Raw genomic sequence first — 26,630 nt, forward strand, 5'->3', positions numbered from 1 at the left:
TGGAGTTAAGAGGTGGTGATGACCTTTGCATGAACTGCAGCTGCATCTGTAGAGGCATGTTGCCAAAAGAAAGACTATAAAAATCCAGTAAAGGTGAGGGAAATGGAGTAAAAGAAAAGGTTTTAATGAGTGACCATGAGTGTTTCGGATGTCTCAATTTCTTGCTGCCCAGTAAGAAACTCTCTGACAGGCACCTGACTTCATGCCTTTGGAAAATGTGGCTCTTCCCAGTGTGTCCCCAGCTGTCTGTTCAGGCTCACAAACCACACCTGAACACCTCATTTACAATGTCAAAATAAACTGGTTTTTTTGGGTGTGATTTTTGGGTTTATATACCAGCCAGTTAACACAAAAGAATTGATAGTATTTTTGTGTGTCTTTTCAGGTTTTGCCAGAATTTACCTATAGCTCCGTGAGGATCTGTGACAGTCATCTAAAGTATACATCTTTTGTCAGAAAGACTTGCGTTCAGGACAGTGGAGGAGGCAAACGAAAGGTATGTTTGTGGTTTTTTTTCTTTTTATTTTTGTGTTTGTGCTTGTACTCTAGGTCAGTTAACTGAAAGCTCCTAGAATACAGAGGAGCCAGATAAATTTGGGATAGCTGAAAAGGGATAGTCCAAGAATAAGGAAGGTGTCCAATAGGACTGGATAGCTGGATTCATGCGTCAGAGATTTCCATATGTGAGGCCAAGCCCTATTTCCAAGTTAGCCTCAGCTGACTTTAGAAAGAAACTAAAACAAACAAGGTTTACTCGTAAATTCTTTTGAAAACTCTAGAAGTGCTGTGTCCTTCTTACCCGGCTTGGCAGCTGGCACTAACCCAGGGCTGATACAGATGCAGTTCTGTAATGGCAAATGTACAACAGGGGGAAAACAGGGGGAACAGGCATTCTTCTACGAGGAGGGGCTGCTTTTGTTCAAACCACTGGCCTACACCAGTGCTGGTTTAGAGCGAACCTGAAGCCGTTTTTGTGGTCTGGAAAGATTTGTATCTTGTCTTTGTCTTGTTGCATAACGACTGTGAAGTGTTCTTTTATCAGTGTAGGGGTAGTAGGATCTGTATCTATGTGAATTTGAGTTAATTTCCCGATCTGCTGCAGGATGGTAAGTGACCTTTCCTAAGTGAAGGAATTCTACTATGAAGGAAACAAGCTGGTGAATTCTTTAAAGGGCTAGAGTGTGACTCCTGCCCCTTGTGATATGAGAACATCTTCCTTTCTTTAAAGCCATTTTGCTCCAAAGTGAGGTATTTCCAAAGATACTAAAAATTTCAGAGAAAATGTCGATGTGATGTGCTGACAGAAACACAGCTGGTTTTCCTGAAAGTAACTGGCAATCTGGTCGCTTCAGACCTATTTTTTTGTGTACAAAATCTGCGGAACAACATTACGTGAAGTGTGTCACTTACGCATATCAGAAAACTGAAAAGATTTGTCAGCTGTATACTTTTTAACTACAAGAGATAATTGTCAATAGAGGAAAGTTATTTGAACTTTGTTGTTTAATTTTGGAAACCAAACTAATAGTAACAGATGTACAAGTGAAGGGACATGTATGTGGATTGCATATGGGGGCACAAGATCGTTTTACACATGAAGGATATGGACCTGTGTTTAGATTTAAAACCTTCCTGATTCCCCTGGGTACCAACAAAGGGTGAAAACACCTGTTTGCTGCTAGTCATTTGGGGGCAGAAGTTACTAATGCAGTTGTATTCCATTCTTTAAGGCTTTAGACAATGGCAAATGTGCAAGTGTAAGTTGACATCAAGCTGGAGAGCTTTAGTGTGCTCAGCTGGATGCGTGGGTTAGTGTTTGCAGACGCCAGCCTTCATCTCTGATCACTTATGACCACCAGGAATTGAATCTACGTTGGTTCTGAATTGTTGGAACTGTTAATGGGTCAATTCAGACAGAGTTCTTTGTATTCATTCAAATTAATTGTGTTGGAAGACATCACATGCAATGTGTATGAAGTTAATTGACAATGCTTTGTCATTACCTTATTACTATCTTTAATTTTTTCCAAGGTTAAATTTTTTGTTATCAAGCTATTATAGGAACCCTTTGCTCCAAAACCAAATCAGTCCCTCCGATGCTTCCTGAGTTGTAGTGGCTTGTACACATCTCCTTGTTTCTATCAAAGACACAGATCAATTTTTTTTTAATTATTATTATTTTTTTAATTTTCTCCCAATTGGGACCAAGAGGATGAATGATCCATTTGATTCCAAATACTCCTAAGTGTCCATTGAAGTCACAGACCTGCAGGAAGTGGTTTTGGTAACGAACTCTGCTTTCCCAGACAGTTCTGTGCTACCTGTTGGCAGAGGAATTAAGAGTCCAGCACTGGAGAAACCAATGCAGGTGCCAGAAACTCGTGGGCTGTAATTATGCTACAAAATGAGATTTTAGCAAGAGACACCATTTAGGATAGGAACAGGAGGCCCACAGCCGCAAAGAGAGAATCGAAGCCTTACTGTTTCAGCAGTTTTCTTTCGGGCTGTAGGGTTTTAAATCGACAGCTGAAGAGAGACAGAATGGAGGGTCTGATTTTTTTGTGGTGTTTTGAATTTACGTGGAATGGCACTGATGGGCTAATGGTGACCAGGAGTGGGTGCTTTGCTGCAGTTTGGCCCTTGGAAGAAAACTCATTTTTAATCTACAGTCACTCAACACAGTCAGAGGTAGTTCTAGCCAGACCAAGGGCAAGAGGGGCGTTGCTCTAACCCCCCATACAGAATGCAGTGTATACCATCGTTTATCCAAGAGTCCATCATCACACAGAAGGCTTTAGGCTCGGAGCCTGTAGCTCCAGCACCATCGCTCCCATGGCTTCAGTCACACAGCAGATAGCAAGGGTGGCTGGATGGCTTTGGAGGCTTTAATACTCAGGAAAAATGAGCTCACAGCTTTCTGCGTCTGTGCTCACTTTGTCGGGGTCAGGGGGAGAAGGAACAGCTGATAAACGAGTGATATTCTGGGCGAGCTGGAAGGACAGGGTGCAGGGCTGCTGCAGCGAGACAGGCCAGGGATGTGGGACACGTTTCACCTGCTGCAGAGAAAGACTCCCAGCTCAGCCTGGCTTTGCCCACTGTGAATAGCTGGGTGGTAGAAACGGGAAATAAGCTAACCCCTTAGAAAGCAAGGCTGCAAGGAGTCAGAAATACAAAGTAGTTTTGTTTTTTTTTTTAAGCTGTCCGCTCATTCTCTGGCTTTTCCACTGTTTTACAAGAGTATGTTAAGAAATGTACCAGAGCTGTGGAAATTCTGCAGCCGTTTCTCAGAAAACCATGAGAGAATTACTTTAACATACATTTCCATCTTCTGCTTTTTGCATTTTTCCCCTCTTGTATTTCTTTTTCTCTGACCTGGTACAAACTTTTATGCGCTTGCAATTATCATTGTTCAAAAGAAATTTAACTTCGGCATTAGACTTTCCCCACAAAGCTGTATATGTGTCGTTTCCAATTAAATTCCATTCTCCTTAGAATATTGTCACATGCAGCCCCGAAAGCAATTGTCCGTTTTGATGTTGCCTTAGGGAGCCTCAGCACTAGGCTGGCTGGGAAACTGTGTGAACAAGGTGCTGGTTCAACTCTCGGCCTCAGGTTGTTAGTGCACCTTGGTGCGCTCAAGGTGATAAGGCAGATTTTTTTGGTTTTGGCATGCCAGAAAAGATAAAACATGGCAGGAACCCTCCGATGTCAAAGGGAATTTAGTGCTACCGCTAACCTGTAGACAAAATGGGGTTTGTTGTTCGTGGGGTGCGTGTGTGTAGAGGACGAGCGTGTGGATAAGTGATATGAGCTCAGACCCAGGCATCGGCTTGCAGGCTACAACAGGTTAGCCACTTTATAAACAGGGCTTGGATATACACATATAGTAGTATTAGCATATAATAATCACTTCTCCCGTCATTAGACTTCTGAGGTGGCCCGTGCCATGAGGAGACATCGGACCAACGCCAGCCTTAAACTGTGTAAGCCCACGCCTGGTTAGCTCAGCCGTCATTACCAGGCTGCGGCAGGCTGAGCCACATCCCCTCTTCTTCAGCCCCTTCTCGAGGCGGCTCGACAGCGTCCCGGCGCCACCGGCACACAACCCCACGTTCAGCCACCAGGGCTCTTTGCCCAGGAACATCTTGTCAGAACATCTGGTTCTTGGAAGAAAATGCAGCTGGCACTGCCTTTCCTTCCCAGCGCTGAAGTAAAGGCGGCGGGTTTTATTATTATTGCCATTACCTCTGCTGGTGCTTTAGCTACGTACACATGTGCAACCTGGGAAATTAAGACGAGGCAAATGACAATTTCAAGCGGTTATGTGTGCGCGTGTGCGTCGCAGAGCTTCTCTAAGCCAGCTGCTGGCAGTGAACTAAAATTAAGAAGTCGTGACTTCCCGAGCAGCGGTACCCAGCGCTTTTTCAGGTAGACACCTGCGTGGTCGCTGAAGTTTGCTGGTGCTCAACAATGAGGCCACAGCTGCCAGTGCAGAAAAGTCAAAAAACGTACCATAGCTATTTATTTTTTTCTGGACAAACAATTTTATTTTAGGTAATGCGTCTATACACTGTACATTCAGTCACTGTGGTATATAAGCATAGCTATTTTCATACATAATCTCATAAAGTCCTTTATTTTACAATATTATCTGCTTCAAGGGGAAGGGATGTGGAAAAGGGGGTGGAAAAGGACTATCAAGGTACACAGCGAAATAGATAAATATGCCAAGCTTTTTTCTTATTTTTTTTTAAATCAGGCATTTATAAACAAGAAAGCATACATTACTTACATAAAAATAGTTCTAGAATAGTAGAGTAAGTCATAATATTGTCATTAGCAGCAGCATAGGAGAGACCAGGATAACAAAAATGTGCTGAAATGCTATTGGCTATTATAAATGTAAAGATTTATTTTTCTTCAATTGAAAAAATGTCATTTCTGTGAGTTCTTTTGATTTAAAAAACAAAACAACAACCAAACCAACACAAAACTTCTCTCTAAAACACATGGACTGATGAGAGTGCAGAATGGAAAGAAAATCAGCCTTTTGGTAATAAAATACTTTACAGTGAAAATAAGGACAAATAAAATGCAAATGATGGAGAAAGGTTAACCCACATTTAAAACTTGCAAAAAGATTTTGTTTTGTTTTTCCTAACAGACAGCAAAGTTTCTTCTCAGTTAAAAACACAACTCATAAAACAAGACAACTACCAGGTAAGAAAGAGTTTTGAAAAAGTAAACACCATATACACTTATAATACAACAGTGTAAAATGAAAAAAAGTATTTACATGTTGAATTTACTTTTAACTTTTTTTTTTTTACATTGGCTAGTTCTGTTTGAAAAGCAGAATATTATGTATACTAGTTAGCTGCTCCATAGATATGAATGTTATTGCTGTTGGTTTTTTTTTCCCTTCGTTAAGTCTTCTTTCAGTAATAGAAACAATGAGTAATTAAAGTGAATATACAAGTATTAAGTAATATATTTTTAAGTACAGGGAGAGTCAACAGCCTGTATGAAACACCTCTTCTCCCTTTTAACTTCTTAAAGGAAACTAAAGAGCAGATGAAATGAGAAGATGTGACTTTACAATCCCTACACTCACCAGTCGGAGTGCAAATGGAATGCAGCAGGGACTCAACAGTAAGTCAAAAGAAAAGCAGTTCCATCTGAACGGGCTACCAGGTGTGCTACCAACGTGCTGCAGACACAGAAATTACACACAGAACTCCCTTGCCTTAAACTCCTTCACAACCATATTTTTTTTTTCCTCTGAAGATTCCCACCATCTTGACGGCCCTCTTCGAAAATTAGTGTCTCTGTGGCCGTCTTCTGACAGTTTTAAAAGAAAGCACGTGCCTGGGAATTCTCAAGTAGAAGTGAATGATATATTTGGCAGAAATATTTTATTGTTAAGACAAAATGTATTTAGGGAAAACAAAATTATTGAAGAGGCTCCTATCCTGTAAACCTCTTGTTGATTAACTGCTGGTGTAGAATGGTTGTTCCCAGACTTTTTGCACCTGATTCAATCTTGCTGATTTAAAACCTTAATTTACATAAGCATTTTTACTAGTAAGTTTTCACTCCCAGAGATCAAAATACTACTGAGTCTTAACCTCAAACATTGTGAGGTTCCTTTGTCAGACATTCTACTTTAAGAATTACCGTAATGCACGGCAGAAGAAACCACTGTTTCATAACAATAGCTGTATCTTCATTTTGGAGAATTGTCTTGCAAATCTTACCCCATTTGCATGGGAAGCATGAGTGATGCTGGTTCTGTGACAAGACTATTTACTGTTCTATTTTTTCCCTTGGAAAAGAATGCGGATTTTGTGAATGTTGGAGGATAAAAGCATCGTAGGCACCGCAGAAATTGTGCCCGTGAATCGGTGTGCTTCCCTAGACACACAAGAAAGAAAAACTAAGTCACACGCTGCAGGTAAGTGGGCGGCTTTTCTGGGGGCAAAGATGGAGCGAGACGGACATGCTGGCATTTTTTGTTGAGTCCTAAGGGGGGAGACACAAAGAGCAGGGGGAGAAACCCAAAGCAACAAACTTGAAGCAGTAAGGCTTCAAAGAAGCTGACAGTGGGGGTGGGAATACATTTGTTCTTTGTGTAATTTCGTAACATGGCAGTAAAGCGTAGCGTATGAGACTCTGAAATGCACAATGATCAACTAAAGCTAAAATGATTTAGTTTCCCTTGAAGAAATAAGTGAATAATACAGATCTGGAAAACATAAGGCTGAGAACATTTTTATGCATACTGCATAACAACATAAACCCTTTACATAAGACAGTAATAATGCCCATTAATGAATATACGTATGGCAGAGATTTTAATTCCATGCATATGATTTAATAATCGCAGAAAAAAACATACAAAGAAGAAAAAAAAACACATTAAAAAAAAAAACAATTTGCTTAAGCATAATCAAAATTCCTTTTGCATTGCACTTTAGAAGAGGAGATCGGCACCCAGGCTCGGTCTCCAGCATCCCAAACACACAAGGGCAAACCCCTGTATAAACGGACAGGTTCGTGTAATTTACTTGGTATAACTGTTTCTTGCTCCCAACAGTTTTACAACATCCCAGTAATTCTACTCCTTTCATATTTCTTCTTTTGTACCTAAAACATATATATGAACTTCTTTGTTAATGCTCACAGTTATTATAATGGTTATTATAATGGTTTCAAGCAAACAGCTCTTGTTTAAAAAAAAATTCTCTCTAATGTACTGTAAGTAAATACTATAATTTTAGGATTGGAAGCCGCTTTCTGTCTACGGGGAAATAATTTTGAAGCTTACATAGCTTGCATTAATGTCCAAAAGCAAATAAAGATTACTGGAAATACGTTTCTTCATTTAGAGTAACTTCTGTGTATGATGATGCATAGGGTTGTCTTTTTTTCCTATTTTTTGTCCTTTTTATTCTTTAAGGTAAAAAAAAAACGTGTCAGCAGTGCCTATATAAGATGCTGAGAGGAAAAATGAGCTGGAAGGCACGTCTGCAGCCCCAGATCAAATTTTCGCTTTATGCTGATAAGCTTGAGCGTATAAGAGGTGAGTGTTTGTGGGCGAAAAGAACCTTTCTCTTGTTCAATAAAGCACCAACCTTATTTGTTACGCACTTCGGGAGCATCTCTACTGCTTCCCAACTTCCGTTAGAGACAAAGCCACGCAAAACAGGTTAAAAACTCAACCAGTAGCACACTGGTTTGCCGATTTCGTATTTGGTAGCATTCTAGACCTGCTGAATCCTCACTTTGCATGAAGGTAAATGATGCCGAGGTGTCACAGGGTGGCAAAGGGGGTTGCTGATTTTCACATCTGTTAGGCAGGGTAGGATATAGAATGCTCAACTTGTAAACTTTAGAAATATGGAATAAAATGCAGAGTAAGAATCTGACAAAGTGCAGTTTTAAATAAAATTAAAAAAAAAAAAAAAAAAAAAAAAAAAAAGGAAAAATAAACACCACCACTACCACAAGTAAGACAGAGTGATGGCATGCTGCATTTTTATTCCGGGGCTGCGGCTTGGATCCCAAAATTAAAGTAATTTCTCTTTTTAAAAACAAAAAAAAATTTTAAAAAGCTGTAGGCTTATTCACAGCAGCAAAAATGTTGGTTTTCTTTTCTGTAGTATCCGATAGTGCAATGTTGCACTCTCCTTGGGCACAGAAATCCTGACTGACAGTTCATAATAAAAGCAGGTGAATACTGAATTTATGGTAAGATGGTGCAACAAAGATGAGTTTTCCAGAAAATTGAAAGCTCTGAAGTAAAGATTTCAGAATGACTTCAAAACGCATAGGTCTTCTGCTTTATTTCTCAACCGACTTAACAGATCATCCATTTCCTCCCTTTTTTCCTTCTTTTCCTAAAGCTGAAGTGCTCTTGGATGAAGTGTCTTTTGAACACATCAATTAATGAAGATGTCTTTAGAAAAGATGGCATGATTTGCAAACACTGTAGTCTGTAAGGCTGGGCTTGTAATTCTAAAGCATATATCTCTTCCAGTCCCCCACCCCCCCTTTACAATCCTGCATCTTCCTTTCTTCTTGTGTTCAGGCCAGGAAATGAAGAGAATTCTTTCTAAGGAAAAAATCAACTTTGAAAAGCACTCTGAAATTCTCATACAACCACATGACGGGATTAAAAGTGTGATGGCTTCCTAGAAGGCTGGAAAACTGGTAATGAAATGGCATCATCACCAGAGGGCTTCTACGTTAAGAATCCCAAAGCCTATAACAAGTCATTAAAAATTGTGCATCGAAGGTTTTCTGGTTTTTTTGTTTTGCTTTTAAAGGTTCATTATAAAAATCTTGTTAATTTTTTAATACCAAGTCTGTGTAATGAATTACTTTAAATAGCTTATAAGAAAAGTTTGTTTTTAAATTCCAAAATGTTCCAACAGGCAGAAGGGCAGCATAAAAACACTGCCGTGCTTGCCGTGTACTCTGATTTTAGTTGGACGGTGCTGCTTGCTTGGAGTTTGCCAGTAGAAAATTTGCTGTGGACTTAAAAGTATTTTGTTTATAAACACTTTGTGTTTTATAGGCACAGTAAGATGTTGTGCTATATGGATTGGAAAAAAAAGAGGCGTAATTCAGTGCTTCTGTTATAGAGAGTAACATTTGCCTTCCAACTAATAAGAATCCATATTCATAGATCTGTGTGCCAAGACACAACTACTCACACATGCACTTACACACGTACCCCACACATCCTCCCTTACTGTGCATATAGGTCATTCTGTGTGTGTGTTAGATGACGTGGTGGTGGTGGTTTAGTTCTCGATGTTGCTCGTTGTGTTGTCACTGCTGGGTTGACTGCTTGATTTAGGCCACAGTTGTTCCTGAAGTTCCTTGACTACTTTTTCCAAGTGTTCTCGAGCCTCCCTTTCATGCATCAGGTCAGCTCGGAGCTGCTCCCTGTCAGCCTCTGCATGCTGAAGCTTAACCTGTAGGTCCTCAATCTAGAGAGAAGCATATCAAGAAACAGAATGAACCATTTTATTATTTTGGCTCCGTTGTGATTCTGCAGACTTCGACGCAGGCTAGTACCTTAGCACAAAGTGAGAAAAGCAAGAAAACCACGGACTTCCAGGCGTCAGACCGGCAAAGTCGAGGTGAGGAAGACATTCCCTTTCCCCTACTTTTTTCCATATGCTACTGTACAATTATGCAAGTGCACTGCAGGCACTGTTTAGCTTTGAAATTCTTAAATATTTCTGGTGGCTTAAGTTCCAGAAAGGAGGGTGAAAAACAGAGTAGTTAAGAGTGCCTTAGTGTGAAATGGAGCTCTGGTCACTGTACTTCTTAAACCATTACTGCTGTTTCTGTAGGCAGCCAGCAATTCAGCAAAGGAAACGACAAGCTAAGGCTGCGCAGGCGATTTACTTTCAGCTCTGTTACAATGTTTATTATTAATAGGAGAACCACAAAGACACGCAGTTGCCTAGGTGAAGGGCCTATGCCTCAGCTATACGTTAATGTCCAACAAAAGCGACTGTGGTATCCGCTTGTGCAAGAACCGTCCTGTCCTTTGTATTATACGCAAGGGACTGTCAGGAGGACAGGGAGGTAGCTGGCAGGGGGACTGTGAACATGGATGTGAGAAAGTCTGGGATGCAGGGAGCCCTCTGAAAGAGCAGAAACTCTCTAAGCAACAGTGAAAATGACCAACGTTTCAGCTCATAAACAAAAAGCTGGACTTCAGAGGGCAGGAGTGGGTCCCACTGGGTCCTAACGTGTACTGACTTTGCACAGAAACGGACTTAACAAAACACACATTGCGGCCAGCCTCTGGAGAGATCGCCTGCTGAGATTGAACAGTCTTTTCCCAACTTACAGCAAGACACGCAGATGGCCTTGGCCTCCCCAAAGGCCCCAGTGCTCAATCTTCCTATTTTTTGCTTACTGATAACAAAGGCAGAGAAAAGTCCCAGTATTCAAGGGTGCGGAAACATTAGAAAAACTGCAGCGGTTTGAAATATGCAACTATAGGATTAGCGGTTTTCAAAGATTGCCATTTAAGAAAGGAAAGGAAAACTTGTACGTTTGGGGCTAAAATGAATGCTAACCCACCAGCCCACCCATATTTGGATCTCAGTATCAAGGTAAGAAAAAAGAAAGGCATAAAGCACACATAGGTTTCAAGCCTCTAATACTTTAAGCTTACACAAAGACACTTACACCCCTGAATTTGTTGTCTTATTTCCTCTCATGCTTGCCTGTTTCTCTTAGACTAAGCCTGCCTAGAGAACTGCGGTTTCGTCTGAAATAATAAGTGATGAACGCAACGTGACAAACTTCCTGTGTGCATTCCAAATTAAAGGTAAAAGGATGTGTAAAGCTTTACTTTAGAACTTCTTATATGACCTAAGAACTTAAGTCATATTGACTGCTGGTAAAATGCAGACTTTGAAGTTACTTAAGGTATTTTTCTATTCAGGGCCGCGCAGAAACCTCTGAGGTACTTGCTGAGTAAAGCAGCTGTCCCAGCCCCCGAGACACCAGCTGCCACGCGGTCTGTTGCCCAAGCACAGCAGTACCGTGGCTGTACCACGTCTGCGGCTTCACCCCTGTCCTCGTGCTGCTGCGCTGCACCCTGCTGCTGCGACAGCAAGCCTAACTTAGGTACCACAGGACACCCCCGCTGATCCTGCGAATGTGCCATGAGTGTCTTTTCTAAAGACAAACTTGCAGAATATTCAGCTAATTGAATTCTTTTGAGGTGATTTTGTATCAGGAAACCTTATTTATTGCCTTCCAAGGAAGAAACGTATTAGGAGACTGAAACTCCACATTGTCAAAAGCTTTCATGCATGTCAAAGGTGAGGGAGGGGACACCTGCAGGTGTGCAGAGCTGTTGCGTATGGATGGCGTTTCCTTTTACCTGCACTTGCTGCTGCCTTGCTTTTTTGTGCCCGAGTGGAAGTGAACTGCTGGCAACGCCCAGAGCAGCAGGTCTCAATCTGGTTGTTTAGTCTGGACACCTCTTATCAGTGAGACATCCTGTGATGCTAGAGAGGAAGCCCACATCATTTCCTGCTTCTGGTCTCCTGGTTAGACATGTCTCATAGTGGTATGAGTGGACCACTCCCCTTCCCGTTATTGAGAGCCTGGGGTTAGAAGAATGTCTGACTGCTCTTGCCCTTTCTTTTCCTCTGCCCCCCCACCCCTTAAAGTGACCGCCCCAAATATCTGCAGTTTGCGCTTTAGGTGTGCCACCACCTTCATGGAGCATGTGTGTCTAACGACATCTGTGACAAAAAAAGCGGCTACAGTAACCGTGGTCTAGAGGAGTTTCCTTCACGTTAACTCAGCTACGTTTTAACACACAAACTAATCCTGCAAGTGTACGACACCTGTGTGGTTGCATGGTAAGTGATAAGTCTCTGCCATGGGAGTTTAAACTTTGGCAAGCGTGCCCCATTTTTCCAAGACCACCTGTTGCCAACACTTGCTGCACCCTGCCTTTTATTCCTGCATTTCTCAGCCTGGCTTTTAGCTTGGGAAGCAGTGATGGAGACAGTGGTTTGGCAGAGGAATGTTTAGGTGGGAGCAGGTCAGTGCACAGCTACAGGGGAGGCAGCTGTGGCAAGGAAAGGCATTGAGCTTTAAGGAGAGGGGCTGTTTGGGAGTCCCCCTCCATGGAGGGGGGAGTTGAGGGGGTTAACAGTGGGTGTGGGACCATGCCCTTTCATAGGAAAGGCATTACTGGGCAGCTGGGATTGTTTTACTGGAGGAAGGGGAAGGCAGGGCATGCAATGGATTCCTCTTCAGGGCTGTTTCTCATGGAAATCCAGGAGGCCGCCATCCTGCTCTCAGCTCAGCACATTACACAGGATCACTTCAAGGGGCTTGGAACAGTGGGTGGCCTTGCATGCTGCATGCCATGTGCCCCGCCACACCAAGATGCAACAAGGTGGCTTAAGGGTGTGCAGCCTCAGCTCTTAGTTCACTTGGCTTTGGGTGGTTTAAAGAAACTTCAAAATCCTTTTTTACAAGAGAATCTGATGCAGAGAGGGTGGGGAGGGAATTTTAGGACGAAAGCTTAGAGCATACATGTAGCTTGTAACAACATGTTCCTGCATTCCTAGAGCTTTCCCTGAGATCAAACTGGAAGGCTTTTCTCAGGCTTGACAGTTTGGTGCTCTTAGGCTTTACAGCTGTAAACAGCGCTTCCCCCCCAGCACTGTGGTGTGCTTATGGACGGGCCTTGGCCCCTTCTCTAGTCCTGAAGAGGTCCTGGAGGTCCAGGCTGATCTTCAAGGGAAAACACTAGCAGAGAAAGTGGCTCTGCCCAATATTTACAGTTCTGAAATGGATCCCTATGCATTGGCGGTGCCAACAGAGTATTTGTGGAACTGAAATAATGTCTAGCGTTTGTCTTCTCTGTAAATGGTCATTTTGAGCTGACAAATGTGCAGAGTTCTTGGCAGAACTGTGGGACTGACGGGGCGGTGGGAGCGCAGGCAGGTTGGTAACACCTTGCGTTAGGGCTGGGGTGGCCAACTGGCATCACAGGGCAGGGGCACTACACAGACAGGAGCTGGACTTGGATCAAATTCGACAAAACAAGGCCCCTGGCACTGGAGGGTGGACAGACACCTGACCTAACCCCGAGCACTGAGCACCACAGCGGTAGGAAGCTTGCTTCCCTGACAGCTTTCAGTGTTTGGGTCTTACCTGGGCTGAGTACTTGGCCCGGAGCCTGCCTGCTTCACAGCCCTTGTCGCACACCCGGATCTGCCTGGCTTGTTCCAGTTCCCTCTTCAGTCGTATCCGAGACTCATTGGCTTCCTTCATTTTCTTCTCATTCTCGGCTCTCAGACGTTCGATCTCTTTCCTTAAGTTGCGCTTCGCCTCTGTTGCTTCTCTCAGTTTTTCCTTCTTAGCCACTCTTAGGAACTCCAGCTCCTAGGATACAGAAGCAGTTAACTTGTGAGAACTGGGGAGCAGAGACTAGATTACACCAAGGAAACAGAACTGTAAAGGAAGCGATCCAGCTGGAATTCCCACCTTCTGCTGGTTATGACCAAGAAGGCTCACATCTAAACCTCATCCTGAACTTTGTACAAGCTCTTCTCCTTTAAATCAACATGTACGTTCAAGATACCCTGAATTCTTGGATAATAAAAAGCTATATGCTACAGCCGCGTTTTGCTTTGTCAAGCAAAATAGCTGTGACCATCTGTGACTGAATAAAGATGAACTGCAGTTGGAGAGAGCTACTAGCAATGTGCTCCACACTAGCTCAAAGTTTTAAACCAACCAACTGCAATGCCTGCACCGTAACGGAAGACGCTGCATATACACCATGTTATGACAAATGCCATTTGCAAATGCCCTTTGTGTACAGCAAAGCCGAACAAGGAACTTTCCTGCTCGCTGAAGAAATCAGTAAGGGGTTCCATTTTATCAAGCCTCCCCCCAAAAAACACTTAAGGCAAGTATGACAAAAGACAAATTGTGTATCTTCTTTCTAACTCTAGGCAATTTTGTTTTGCTACAGGTAACTGGTGTGTCGCATCTACGTCTCTTGGCAACCAGCCAACAGACTGCTCTGTCACAGTGTCTGGAAAACTCCAGGCTAAAACCTTAAGCTAAATCGAAGGCGTGCTTCGCTCTGGGAACGGCCACTCTCACTGTCCAGGTTCTTAATAGGAGCCACCACCCTGAGATCTCATAGCCCAGAGAGAGCCGTTGGCTGATGTGATAACGACAAGGAACCTAAAGGTACAAAGGAAGAATCTCCTAAGTTGTTAAGAAGCTGTTGTTAGAAAGACATGTTCCCCATAAGCACAAAACTGTGGCTCACTGAAGGTCTGTTCCTAAATGGTTAAATGAGAAACTAAAGTTGGACTTTTCCCCCCCCCCAGAAGCAGCACTTCCTCTGTCAGCGTCAAACCCTCACAGCAAAGAGTTTCTGTTAATAACACTGCAGCCGGGTCATGGGAAATGCGCTCTCTTGACAATCTCACTTCCCAGCCAGGCCATTGTTAGCTCAGCCTTGCCTCTGGGCGCCTGCACACATGCACCTTCTCTGTGTGTGGAACTGGAAACCCGCAGCTGCGCCAGTGGAAAAATGACGGCCAGGTACCCTGTTCCCTCTCTCTCTGCCACGTTGCTTGATGGAATGCCTCCACACTCCATTCTGCTTCAACTACTTCATGTGATTCCTGCTTTACGTTAAGTATGCACTGCGTATTTAGTGTAGGTATTTAAAAATTAACTTTGAATATGTACGGCTTGTAAATATTGTAAATACATAAAACAAGACACACATTTACTGAAACACAAAGGAAAGAAATTATTTGCCAAAGGTGCCAGTTGCAAAGACAGCTCTCAGCCTCCCTTCTCCGGGCCCTGGACCTGCAGCTAGTGTGGAACGAGCCACCTGCACCCGAGAGGTACACGGCACAGAGAGTGCCTCGCTATACTGCACCTCCTGCAGCCATTTGAGCTGGCAAACTTTTCTTAAAACTTTAATTGCCATCCTATTTATGCACTTGATACAATCTCTCTCTCACCTCCTCCTGCCTGCTAGGAGGAGTCAACTACTGGGGCTTTGGGTGTTTTTAAACTGAGCGGTCATACTGGACACAAATCACACCTGTGAGCTCTGTCCTTTCCCCAAAGAAACAAAATGCCTTGTGCCAGCTAACACAACTTGTATACCTGCTTTCGAGCAACAGCACAAGTCCTGCTTTTCCATCTCCCACGCTGGATGAACCAAGGCCTTTCTTTTACAGTCAGCACCCCAGCTGCAGCTAACGGATTGCACTTCTAGCTCCACATACAATATTCAGAGGACATGCAAATCTTCTACATCGGCTCTAGCTTTCATTTCTACGTACTACTTTTGTTCACCCGCTGTTCTGTCCAGCCACTGCGGTCTGCAGAGAAGTACTGGCCGTTAGCAGCCTTTGTCTGACCGCTCTGTCTTTGGTACGACCACTGTATCAAGCCCTTCCAGAAACAAGGAGCTTCTCCACTGAAGGAAGCAAGAACGATTCAGTGACGCGTGGCTAACGGAGTGCCTAACAAAGCGCTGGGGTTCAGCTCTTCACCAGAGCTTCTGCAAGTGCCTCTGCGTCCCAGGAATGCCCTCCCTCAGCTAGGCAACGGCAGGATTTCCACAGGTCTTTTAAAACTGCAGATAAAGCCTCCTAAGGGACAGACGAGTTTCTAGTTCAGCAAAATGAAAACAAAAAGTCGGTGCTGGACTTTTTCAGATTTTTTTCAGTATTGAAGAGATGTTGATTTCGGTAACCATGGATTTATACCCCAAGGCAAAAACAGGTGGCGAGCTTAAAAATGTCAGAACGGTTCCTGTACGCTTTGGTTTCCCGGCTGAATTTACAAACAGTACCCCAGTCAAGGCTGTTACTATTTGGGAAAGATGAGGCAATTCTTTTTTACATGAGACTACCTAATGGTTTCTACCTGGAAAAGTATTTGCAGACAGCGGTAGAGAAGGCGGTTTTGCAACATTACCTGGTGTAGACTGCGTTTCGCTTGCAAGGCAGCATTTAGCTTCTCTTCCTGCTTCACTCTCATTTTAACAACTTCATGGAGGAATTTTTCTTTGGCTTCTTTTGTATCTAGGCCACTGTCCAGGGCCTGCCTTAGGTGCTCCAGCTCAGCTTCCAACCCGCTGCTGTGAGAGTCAGAATGTGGTGCAACCTCATATGAACTGTTGACTGTGACTGGGGCTTGCATCCCAGGTGAGCTCATGTCCTTTGCAGAGCTGGATGAAGTAAAGGATGGGGACGAGAGCGAGGACAAGGAGGAGGTGACTGAAAAATAGAAACATCGAAGATTAATAAAATAGTGTCTAAAACTAATGTAGCTCAAAATATAGAGGCCCTTTTGTACAGAGGAGATAATACTCAATGAAAAAAAAACCAAACCAAAAGAAAGAAAATACTTGTTTTATACTTTGATACTTGAAATATAATGAAAATGCAAACCTGACAGACTGAAGGGACCAACTTACTATTTGCTTGAATTGGGACTTTGGAATTTATGTCACAAACAGTGTTCTCTCTGTGAGTGTGAAGAAACAGATTTCTTCAGGGAAACCTACGTGATCCTGCTCTTTTCAGTGGGTAAAATTTCTTCTTTTTGCATGACCTGCCTGCACTGAGTAAGGACTGAACACACTGAAGGCAGCGGCAGAATTACCTAAGTGACATTAATAAGGTGATGCCAGTGTCCTCATCTCTCACGAGCAGCCCAAGACCACAATACTGTTGAAGAGCATCCTGGCTCCTGATCTCTGCCTTCGGAATTCAGCTCTGCAGATGCGGCACTGAAACTGCATGGCCGTATTCTTTGTCTGACACAAAATTCCACGCTTGCACACACGTGTGCTCTGGAAGTTGTGCAGGCTATTTGTGTGCATCCCACAAAGGCTTTTATGGAAGGCTCTTGATAAGATAGCAAACCACCAGTTTTTATGTGACCACCACCTACATTCTGTCCTCTGCACAACGCTTACCTACGTCAATACAAAAATCCAGGTTAGTCGGAACCTGCAGTTCAGGTGCTGCTTTTTTGCTGATGCATGTTCCTCTCCCAGGAAAACACCCCCCCAGCTTATGGGCCATTCTTCATTTTTTTTGGTATTTTGACATCGCATTGAGGTATTAGACTTCCAGAATTACACTTAAACACAACCCCGGTCAAACAGCTAACTCCGGCGGATTGCTGAGGAAAATCCAGCACAAATAAAACAAAATAAAAGCAGATAAAACTGTCACTTACATTCTTCCCTGGTTTCTACTTCAATTTCTGCTTCTGATTCCTTATCCTCTTCAGTGGCAGTAACAGTGGCTGTGACAGCGGCTGCTGCCTCTGGGATTGCTGTGTTCTCTGCAGCAAGTTTTCTTTTCCGTGGCTGGACAGTGCTGCTCAGTGGCTCGCTGCTCCGTGATACTACCGTGGCACAGGGTGGGTTGCTCACAATTTTCTGTTGGGCTGGAGGTGCAAGTGCCACATTGGGGGCCACAGCATTCTCAAAGCTTTTGTAGGAGTAAAAACTGTTTTGGAGAGGGGGAAGCAAAAGGAAGGAGAAAACAGTCATATTCCTGGCTTTACAATGCTTCCCAATCCATGTGTTACACTGAAACTGCGAGACACTTACTGGAATGACAGGGAAGTTCCATTGATTTACACCAGCTAAGAATCTGCCTATGTATCTGCTTACTGTTTAGCACTCATTTAAACACGGGGATGATTTATACAGCTAATCTCCACCCAGTTCAGAAGGGATCATGTTCCAAGTGCCAGATATTCTACGAGCACCAAAGAGATGAGATCTTCCAGAGTCTAAAAATTATAAAGATCTTCACGCATTACTATTTTACTTAACTGCACACTTTTACTTCTGTCTATCCACAAATGTTTTGTAAACTTGGAAACGGCACTGCCTTAAGAAAGGCCACAGAATGCAAAAACCAGATTCTTGTGTATCTTTAATTTTTTGACACAGCATGCATCTGGGTGCACAGATGGAAAAACAGTTAAAAAACCCAACAAACTATGTTAAAGGACAGTAATACTGTAATGTCAAATACATAGAATTTTGCAAAAAACACAGCAAAGACTGTCTTTGCAACTTCCATTCAGCATCTACTACATGATGTTTCTTCAGTTATGTAGTAAAATTTCTCCTGAACCTGTTCAAGGTGGGTTTTTTTCCCCCACAAGACTTCAATTGGCCACATTTCTCACAGGGATAGCAAGGACATGCTCTTCCACCAGTATAGCCCTTCTCTCCCTACCTCATTTAACAGCCTGTTTAAAAGCAAGGATATGCTGGGAGGTTTCTTTTCCTTCCTTTTTTTTTTTTTCTAATGTCAATCCCCCCAGCTTCTAAGAAACTTGTTCATTAAGGCAGCAAAATATGTTCTCCATAACACTCCCTAAAAACACCTGGCCACGTTAGTCAAACCTTCCAAAGGAATCATTACCCTTAGGCAGAAACCTGGCAAAAAGGTTTTTCAGACCAAACAGTTCCAGTCTGGCGGAGGAACGTCTAATTGCCCTGACACTTTCTGAGCTGTGACACCAGCAGTCCCACCTCTTACAGGTGGAGACTCATTCTCGTACCAGTTTAATTATGTTGCTATCCAAGCACAGAACCTGGCCTAAAGCATCAGCATTCTGATGGGTGTTAGAAGCTGAGGAGCCTTCCACAGGCTCTCCTGCCCCGTGTGCGCTGCCGTTACCTGCCAGGACCACAGGCATCGGGAGGCTCCAGGGTAGCCTGCGCTGTCCAACCAGCCCTTCATCTTCCTGTGCTACTGGCAACAGGAGGGAGCACCCGGCTGTGCTGGCCACACTGACCCACCGGTGTGACGGAGCTGCTGCAGTTACCAGTGCCAGTTGCCTGGAAATAGCCGGCCAGTCCCTGAGCACCTGCCCTGGGAGAGTAACTCAGTCTTCCTTTAAACAGTGAAGCTCGAGAACTTCTTATGACTCTACCCCAAAATGATCATAAGTTCACAGAAGCAGCCTTCATTTCAGACTTTTATGGCACATTTCACCTAAGAAAACCTATTTAATGATTCAATATTTCATTTTATCAATACTTTTTTTTTATTTCTCTTGTGCAAATTAAAGCATCGTAGCTGCAAATGCTTTTTGGTCTAGTACTAGTGGACCGACTGAGTTACAAAGCCATCAGTTGACAGTGCAAGACGACAAACATAAAGCAAATAAAGCAACACCCGCTGTCAAACGAACCTCCGCAGCTGCTGACCCCACTCCCCCTTCAGCTTGTGCCCCCTTACCTGTCTCGGATCAATGCGGGAAGATGGGTTGAGAGCTCTTTCTCATTTGCCGATACAGCAGGGGACCAGGGCCGGAAAGCTGAGAGACGCTGACGGGGATGGACACAGCCAATACTCTGGGAAGGAGGGGAAAGAAAAACGAGTAAATACAAACAATCTTTTAAACGATAAATCAAAATGGAGTGCATCAGAGCGGTGATGCTTTTCAGTATGCATTCTGTGATCTCTGAAACCACCACCCCTGGCTAGGACCTACCTACTTAGTAGATTCCACTAGAAGAGGGGGACTGCACTAATGCAAAACCTCCCATGTTTTTTCTCTGCCAATAGGTTATATGTAGTTTGCAGAGACCGCAAAAGGCTCTCAAGTCTTGCAAATTCTTGTACCTCAAAGGCACGAAGGAATTGCTTATTTCATTGTCACAATGAAAGCCAGTGAACACTGGGAGACGGCAAGGAAACTGGGAGGACTGTATAGCTCAATGGTTACTAGCAGGAGGACTGAAATATTATTGATGTAGAAAACCCGGGCAAGTTCTTTTTCTCATTCTGGTTTCAGTAGAGCCATGCTACATGCTAATTTGATCTCTCTTTTGGTTACAAAATATTCAGCAATCACCTTATTAGATGAACTGGATAAGGACCGTAACCAACTGGACTGTTTTTCCTTCTCAGTAGAAGCTGGAGATTGGGAAGCAGAGTCATCTATTTTGGGCTTTTTGGAAGCAGGAGGATCTGAAGGGACCTGAAACAAAGACAGGCAGAAAAAATCAAAGACAGAATTACTCATTTTGCAATCAACTTAAAAACAGGTTATAAGGCAAAAGCAAATTCTGTATTTAAAAGAAAGAAACACTGGGATTTTTTTCTGATTTCTAAAACGTAAGGACAAACAAAGGAGTGAAAACAAGGGACAGACACAAACTGTGACGTGATGTGGCTTCATTCCTTCATTTCAAATACTCCAGTAAAATGTAGATGGTGCAGGAGCGATAGGCAGTAACGTAAGTGAGACATTCACACCATGTTGCAGAGAACTATCGGTCTTTTATTATTTCTGTATGCAGAAAGGTAAGGTTTAATGTGGTTGCTGAACTGGAAAGATTATTTTAAACGAGAACAGAACAGACTTTGTTATTCTGTTTGCAGTGGTTGTTATGCCGATGACTTCACTACCCCACAGCTGCAGTGGATTCTGGGGGTGCTGCCAAGAGCTGCTTTGCCTTTTCCACAAGTGGCTCAGCTTGGCCCATAAATCATCCTCAAGCATAAGAAAGCCCTTTGGCAAGCAAAACCCCTTTCCTTCAACACTGTGAAGGAATAAAATTCCTATAGTCCCAGCGTGGCTTGCAAAAAAATTGGTAACTACTGGTTTAACTGGTGCACTGGGGATACCAGCTTGAAGCCTTGCCAGTACAAACACATCTATCAGCAGGGAGGGAGAAGGTTCTGGACCTTATGCTGCATCACGACCAGAAATAATAAGAGAAACATACCACCTCAATTTCTATTCCTTTTTCTTTGTTCTCTTTCTTTTTGCCGTTCCGAACTCTCTACCCTTCCACATTCACCTTCAGCCCAGTTCTAAGGAAGGTGGCAGAACCATGCTGCAAGGGCTAGTAATCGCTCCTATTTGCATTAAATGTTTTCATCCTTACACCTCCACCGTGATTTTTGTGGGCAAACAAGTATTTATACAGGTGCGTCTGTAAAACACAGGCATGGCAACATTCTGAGAGCCTGAAACGCTTCAAAACCAGGTCTACTTGCCAGTGGAAGAAAGGATCCTATTTGCCAATGTCTTGTGTTCTGCAGATCAGTCCCCTTCAAGGCATCTTGAATTGGGAACTTGGAAACCGCCCCTCCAGATGGCTACTCAACCCTGAAAAGGGGGATCTAAAGGACTTCACGTGAGGAGTACACGGGGAACTGAAAAGCACTCCTCCAGATTCCCAGCTGACTTCCAGGCAAACCCAACAGCCCTGTAACCAGAGCAATGCCATCCCCTTTGCACACCTTAATTAGCAGGAAATTATGACCTCATGTCCATGAGCAGTCTACTACTTTCGTGGCAGCAGGGCAGCCGTGTGGAACCGTGGCTCAAGCCGGTGACTAGCTGGTGCCAGTTCATCTGGCAGCACACACCACTCTTGCCGCTTCCACAGCCCAGTGTGCATAGTAACATAATCAAACCAAGTCTGGAGGTTTTAGCAAAACATTCCCTGGCACTCCGGAGCTTGGGGCAGCCTTCCATATGTAGCAGATGAGGGAGAATGACAGGGGTGTGTATATGTGTAACCCCAAGTACAAAATTAGCCCGTGCCAGTGCCAAATGCCAGCTTCAATGGATTTGCAGCAGATTCTTTCAGCACAGCTTCAGGCTTCCCTGGGGTTGACTCTCGCAGTGGCTGTGGCATGGTCCCTCCCACCTAACGCAACTAAGGAAAGGCATTTCTAACTGCTTTTTGTAGAAAACGCAGGACAATGCATTGGAAAAGATTTGTTTTTGCTTTCAGAGATGCTGTCTGTGCAGAATTAGTGACAGCATTAGAAAGGCATTTGGCAAGTGACTACTGATCCCAACCCTATCCACTGGGGATGGTGAGCTGTGTGGGGAGGGGAACTTGGGGTGGAGGGTGGGGAGGAAGGGGGGCTTGGAATGAAAAAGGCAACAGGTGGCAAGACTCAGCATGGAAACCCATTCCTCCCCCCGACCATCCGCGCTCTGCTGTCTGCAGAACATTCTGTTCAGGCAGGCGTGGAGACGGCCACCTCGGCCAGTACGGCACCCCTCCGGTACCCTCCGCCGCACCGCTCGCAGCCCAGCGGCATCACGGTCCCGATAAGCAACTTTGGGAAAAGGAGAGCAAGTGTCAGGTTTTAGAAAGGTTTGAGGGGAGATATTTCAACAGAATGATCTCATTTGCATTTTTAAAGCAATCCTGTCTCATCTCCAGCCTTCCCCACTGTCCCTCGTCTTTCCCCTTTAAATCAAGGCTGACACCAACCATCAGGAGGGCTCGGAGCACACAGCAGTTCAGCAGACCTGGGACATGATGCTTAACCTTTTGCTGCCAGCAGCCAGTACTGATCTGAAATCATGAGCTGCTGCTAGAAACAAAAGCACTGAACAAGGTGTGTGCATGGGGGGAGAAACAGGCTTGCCTTCCCCACAGGGGTGGGAATGGGGTGCAAAAAAGGGGAGAGAAAAGCAGGTGCTAAGTGGGGTGCACAAATTTTTCTGACTTCAGGTCACCTTTGGCTAGACTCACAAAAGGGCTGCTGCTGGCCTAAGTTCTGAGCTGCCGTGATGACCCCCGCCAGTTTCCGTTCCATCCACCACCCCATTTCGTTTACCCGGATATCTGCTGGCTGAGGCAGGGATTGCCTCTCAGTGGAGGCTTTAAGAAACCCACCCCGTGTTTAGGTTCCATCTCAACAATGTAAAAATATAATAGTTCTGGTAGTTACCCAGCTGGTCTATGAAGTACTAGGCACTACATGTTGCTATTAGGCAAGGAACGGGGGGTCATCTCCAAGACTCACGAAACGGAAGGTTTCTGACTACAACCTGTAGTCATTTGATTAAATTTTTGCTCCTCTATATGTCTCTCTGCTTGGACATCCCACTGAAAGCACTCTGGTCCCCCTCTGCAGAAATACTGCGGCTGTGTCGCGAACTCATCAAAAATGCCACCTATAAACACCCAGAGCAGGTCAGGGACGTGCTGTGTGGCACAACTCTTGTTCTGCAGCCGTCCGACCCTGAAGAGGCAGAAACAACTTTGCTCACAACTATAGGAAGCTACTTAGATGCGCAACAAGACTAGATACTGAACACAAAATCTTCTCTCCGTATGACTCACCGATTACATCCCACTCTCGGACAGATTCCAGGCAACAATATACCCCACTCTGACACTTCCAACCCAGCCGCAGCAGCCAGCAAACCTAGGTATTGGCTCAAATATGGCTGATTTTATTTCATTTTCTCTCTTTGCCAAATAATGAAACATACAAAGTTGCAAAAGAAATACTGAAAATCTGATGTAACTTTTTTGCCACCTTCAGAAATGACTTAAAAAAACTTGAACTCAAACCCTAGAAGACGGAAATAAACATTTCCTTATTTGCTATTCGGTTTTTCTTCTGTTGTAGGCAACTTAATAATTTGTTGTCAAATGGGCTTTGCGCTGGGCAAAGTGATTTCTTAACCTACATTTGCTCCAGTCCACAGATGTAAGAAACTTCACGATACAAAGTGGGCCCAGAAATGCTACGTGAAACATTTACTTCAGCTTTTGGGCTGCTGTTTTCTGAAGCAACTGATTTTTGAGGAAAAACAGATACAAAAAGATTTATAAAGTTACTAAAAAAAGATTTCAAAAGTACATTCCAAAGGGAAATTTGGGCACGTGAACTGTCACGTCAGCCATTTTAAGGCAAACTGAAATGAAGCGGCCCAATTTGGCCGCTCGCCAACCAGGGCCACATTTGACATGTCACATCTAATTTTCTACTTCAGTTAAGTTTTACAGTAACAAACCATGAGACCAGTAAAAAGAATTTTTGACCCTCTCCTCCTCAAAAAGGCATGCCTTCTCCGGCGCTCCGTGCTACGAACACAAGCAGCAGACCAGGCAGTACCAGGTCAGCACAACACCCGAATGTTACTTCTCATTGCAACACAAAATGGAAAATGAGCGCAGAAAATATTCTTAAGATTTGGGAGTGCTCACGGATATGATTCTTGGTGCCTGGGGATCTACCAAAACACATTTGCTGAAGTAATTCACTTTCTTTTCCCTCATTTCCAACACTACGTAACTGGGCTGAGCAGCTGAGGGCTGTTCTCTCGCCCTTCGCTCCGCTGCCCCGTGACTGCTGTGCCTTTTCGAGACTCTGATGCGAGCAGCTATCTGCTAAGGGATAAGCTAAGACCATGACAAACAGGACAGCACGTCCTTGGGAAGGACCGAACGCCAGCACAGCCCAAATCCTGCAAAATGGCAACGGCACTGCAACCGGTCTTACGCAACCAACTGTCTAAGCCTACATGAAGGTGTGTATTGCCAAACGCGTGCATTTCTGCTTTGTGTAAAAAAACAACCGGCACCGCAAGCAGGGCGAACACTCAGTGCAGCTCCATGTTCACAAAACACCAAGGACCGTGTTAAAATCCTTCAAACTTCTGGGTGCTTGTCAGCCCAGGTTTTGCTGTGTTGTTCAGCTGATGATAGTGATGCATGTGGCAGTGAAAAATGGGCTGCTTTTGCCGCCTTAGGAATGGAAAAGAGGAGGTGAAATGAGCTGAAAATATTTAAGAGGCCTCCTCGCCTGTGGAACTTTTAGCTCAGAAATGGACCTTCAGAAAAGCAGGCCATGCTCCAAATTCTGATCTATCCTCTGCTGATAAAACCTTCCCATATCTGGGTCTAAGTTTGGCATCCAATTCCAAAACCTAATTGAAAACACAGATCTCTGTTAGAACAGGGTAACGGCATATGTTTATCTGTTTGTAACCTTTCCAGGCTAGGTGTGAATGCATTTCCACAACGTGTGGTGAAGGATATGAGTGAAAGAGTAAAAGCTCCAGGCTTCTCTGCTCTCCAAAGGCAGTGATGCAGTGCCAGCCTGGTGCTGGCGCAGCTACTGCAGCACTGGGAACATCTGAGGGGCTGGGGGCAGGTGCAGTGACCCACTGCACGGGGCTCTGTGCAGGAGCTGGACAGTTAAAGGGACAGAGGATGCTCAGTGCAGACTGATGAGGCTGGGGAGTCTGTGCCTTGGCCCAGGCCACTCCTTTTAAAGGTGGACTGGAAGCGCAGATACCACACCAGCAGAAATCACGGCATCCAATGTGGCATCTTTAGAAATTAAAGCTTTCATGTCCCCAAAAGCTTATCAAGCTATCCCAACGCATAGAAATCTATTTAGGTCTCTTTAAAAAAATAATTGGGAGGATACTGGGAGGCTGAAGAATTCAATTTCATATTCCTAACTCGGGTGCAAGTCAGAAACATCTCCACTGAAAACTGTGCAGCTAGAAAAGCACGTATAACCAGAGTAGGAAAAAAAAAGGGGGGGGAGCTGTATAGCTAAGGATAGGATACAGATACAATAATTTTGTTCAGGCTACTGTTTCGGCTGCTAGTTTATGCAAAGAGCTGAGTTCAGTTACACCATGAGAAAGGGTGGGGCTTCCTGTCTCATCTGATACTTTGGGTGTGAAAATTAAGCAGCTTTCTCATTAGGGGCACAAACCACAAGACCAGATGCCGGTCTGATACAAGCATGCTGAAACCCTGGAGAGAGACTCCTTGGGTTCAAAATGTGTCAGACATCAGAAGATAAAAATACACTGAAAGAGCAGAAGTCTGATAGTGAGCACGTTTTTACCACCAGCATCAAATGCCCACGTTGGTGTCGAGAGCTAAAGCTGCAGCCCAGTCTGTGCTGCTGCAGCGCGGCTCTGCTGGTCTGTACCTGAGGTTCACTTGGGGTCCACTGGGTGAGCCGGGTCTCCCCACGAACTTCGTGAGCCTTGCATTAAAAATTATTGTTTAATTGCTATTTAATGTTTTTTTCCTCTTAAAAATGATCATCTGACCATCTCAGCTCACATGTACTCACGGGCTCCAAAGGAATATGGAATTTAGGCAAACACCTAAAGCAACGACTGTCCTACTGAGAGCGGTAAAGGTGCGAGACCCTGTTGGCAACGCACGCTTCTGCACCACAGCCCATGGAAACTCTGAAAGCCTAGCCTGACACCTAGCCTCAATAAAACTTTCCTCCTTGGGTAAACTGGCTAGGAAAGATGATTTTTGTAGAGAACACAGGGGTGGAACACACAAACAGAAAAGGGCTTGTGACTCCAAGTTTTGCTACTGATTGATTTCTAAGATCCAAAGGAAATAATTTCCACTACCCTCCCCTAGGAAACTAACACCAACTCCGTTCTGCTTTAAAAGATGTGTCAAGAATAAACCCCTCTGACACTACAGATATACCAGTAAAAATGTTACCAAAGTGCCTGAAGATTTCCACCTATTTCAATTTATGGATACCAGGCGTTTTCCAGAGCAGCGGACAGCCATCTCTAGCAGGTTTGTGCCAGCCAAGCAACAGGCTTGTTTTTCTCAGCACTTCATGCAGACCCATCCATTAGGTCCTTGCTGGCTTACAAGGAGTGGACTGGGCGAGTACACATCTTACTGGGAAAACTCGGCATCGTTTTAACATACTCGGGGAAGGCAAGGACCAAGCGGAAGTTTCATCAACAGCCTTTTTTCTCACCCT

The 26,630-nt window shown here is 44.1% G+C and overlaps 1 protein-coding gene and 1 long non-coding RNA gene across 3 annotated transcripts in view; one reads left to right on the forward strand and one right to left on the reverse strand.

The window, feature by feature from the left end:
* The window catches only part of LOC119145208, a 186,538-nt gene extending 173,329 nt beyond the window's left edge, over positions 1-13,209 (forward strand). Inside the window, exons 10-14 of the long non-coding RNA XR_005103340.1 lie at positions 386-496; positions 5,165-8,712; positions 9,502-9,650; positions 10,768-10,858; positions 10,976-13,209. This is a non-coding gene — a long non-coding RNA (uncharacterized LOC119145208). The remainder of the gene's footprint in view (positions 1-385; positions 497-5,164; positions 8,713-9,501; positions 9,651-10,767; positions 10,859-10,975) is intronic.
* The window catches only part of SKI (SKI proto-oncogene), a 117,155-nt gene continuing 98,492 nt past the window's right edge, over positions 7,968-26,630 (reverse strand). For both annotated transcript variants that reach the window (XM_037381456.1, XM_037381454.1), the window contains 6 exons: positions 19,948-20,073; positions 19,329-19,444; positions 17,299-17,573; positions 16,027-16,328; positions 13,216-13,446; positions 7,968-9,497 (listed from right to left, as the gene is read on the reverse strand). In XM_037381456.1, coding sequence (XP_037237353.1) covers positions 9,309-9,497; positions 13,216-13,446; positions 16,027-16,328; positions 17,299-17,573; positions 19,329-19,444; positions 19,948-20,073 — 1,239 coding nt within the window. In that variant the 3' untranslated portion in view covers positions 7,968-9,308. The remainder of the gene's footprint in view (positions 9,498-13,215; positions 13,447-16,026; positions 16,329-17,298; positions 17,574-19,328; positions 19,445-19,947; positions 20,074-26,630) is intronic.

Source organism: Falco rusticolus, chromosome 3, assembly GCF_015220075.1.
Source record: "Falco rusticolus isolate bFalRus1 chromosome 3, bFalRus1.pri, whole genome shotgun sequence".
Classification (NCBI taxonomy): Eukaryota; Metazoa; Chordata; class Aves; order Falconiformes; family Falconidae; genus Falco; species Falco rusticolus.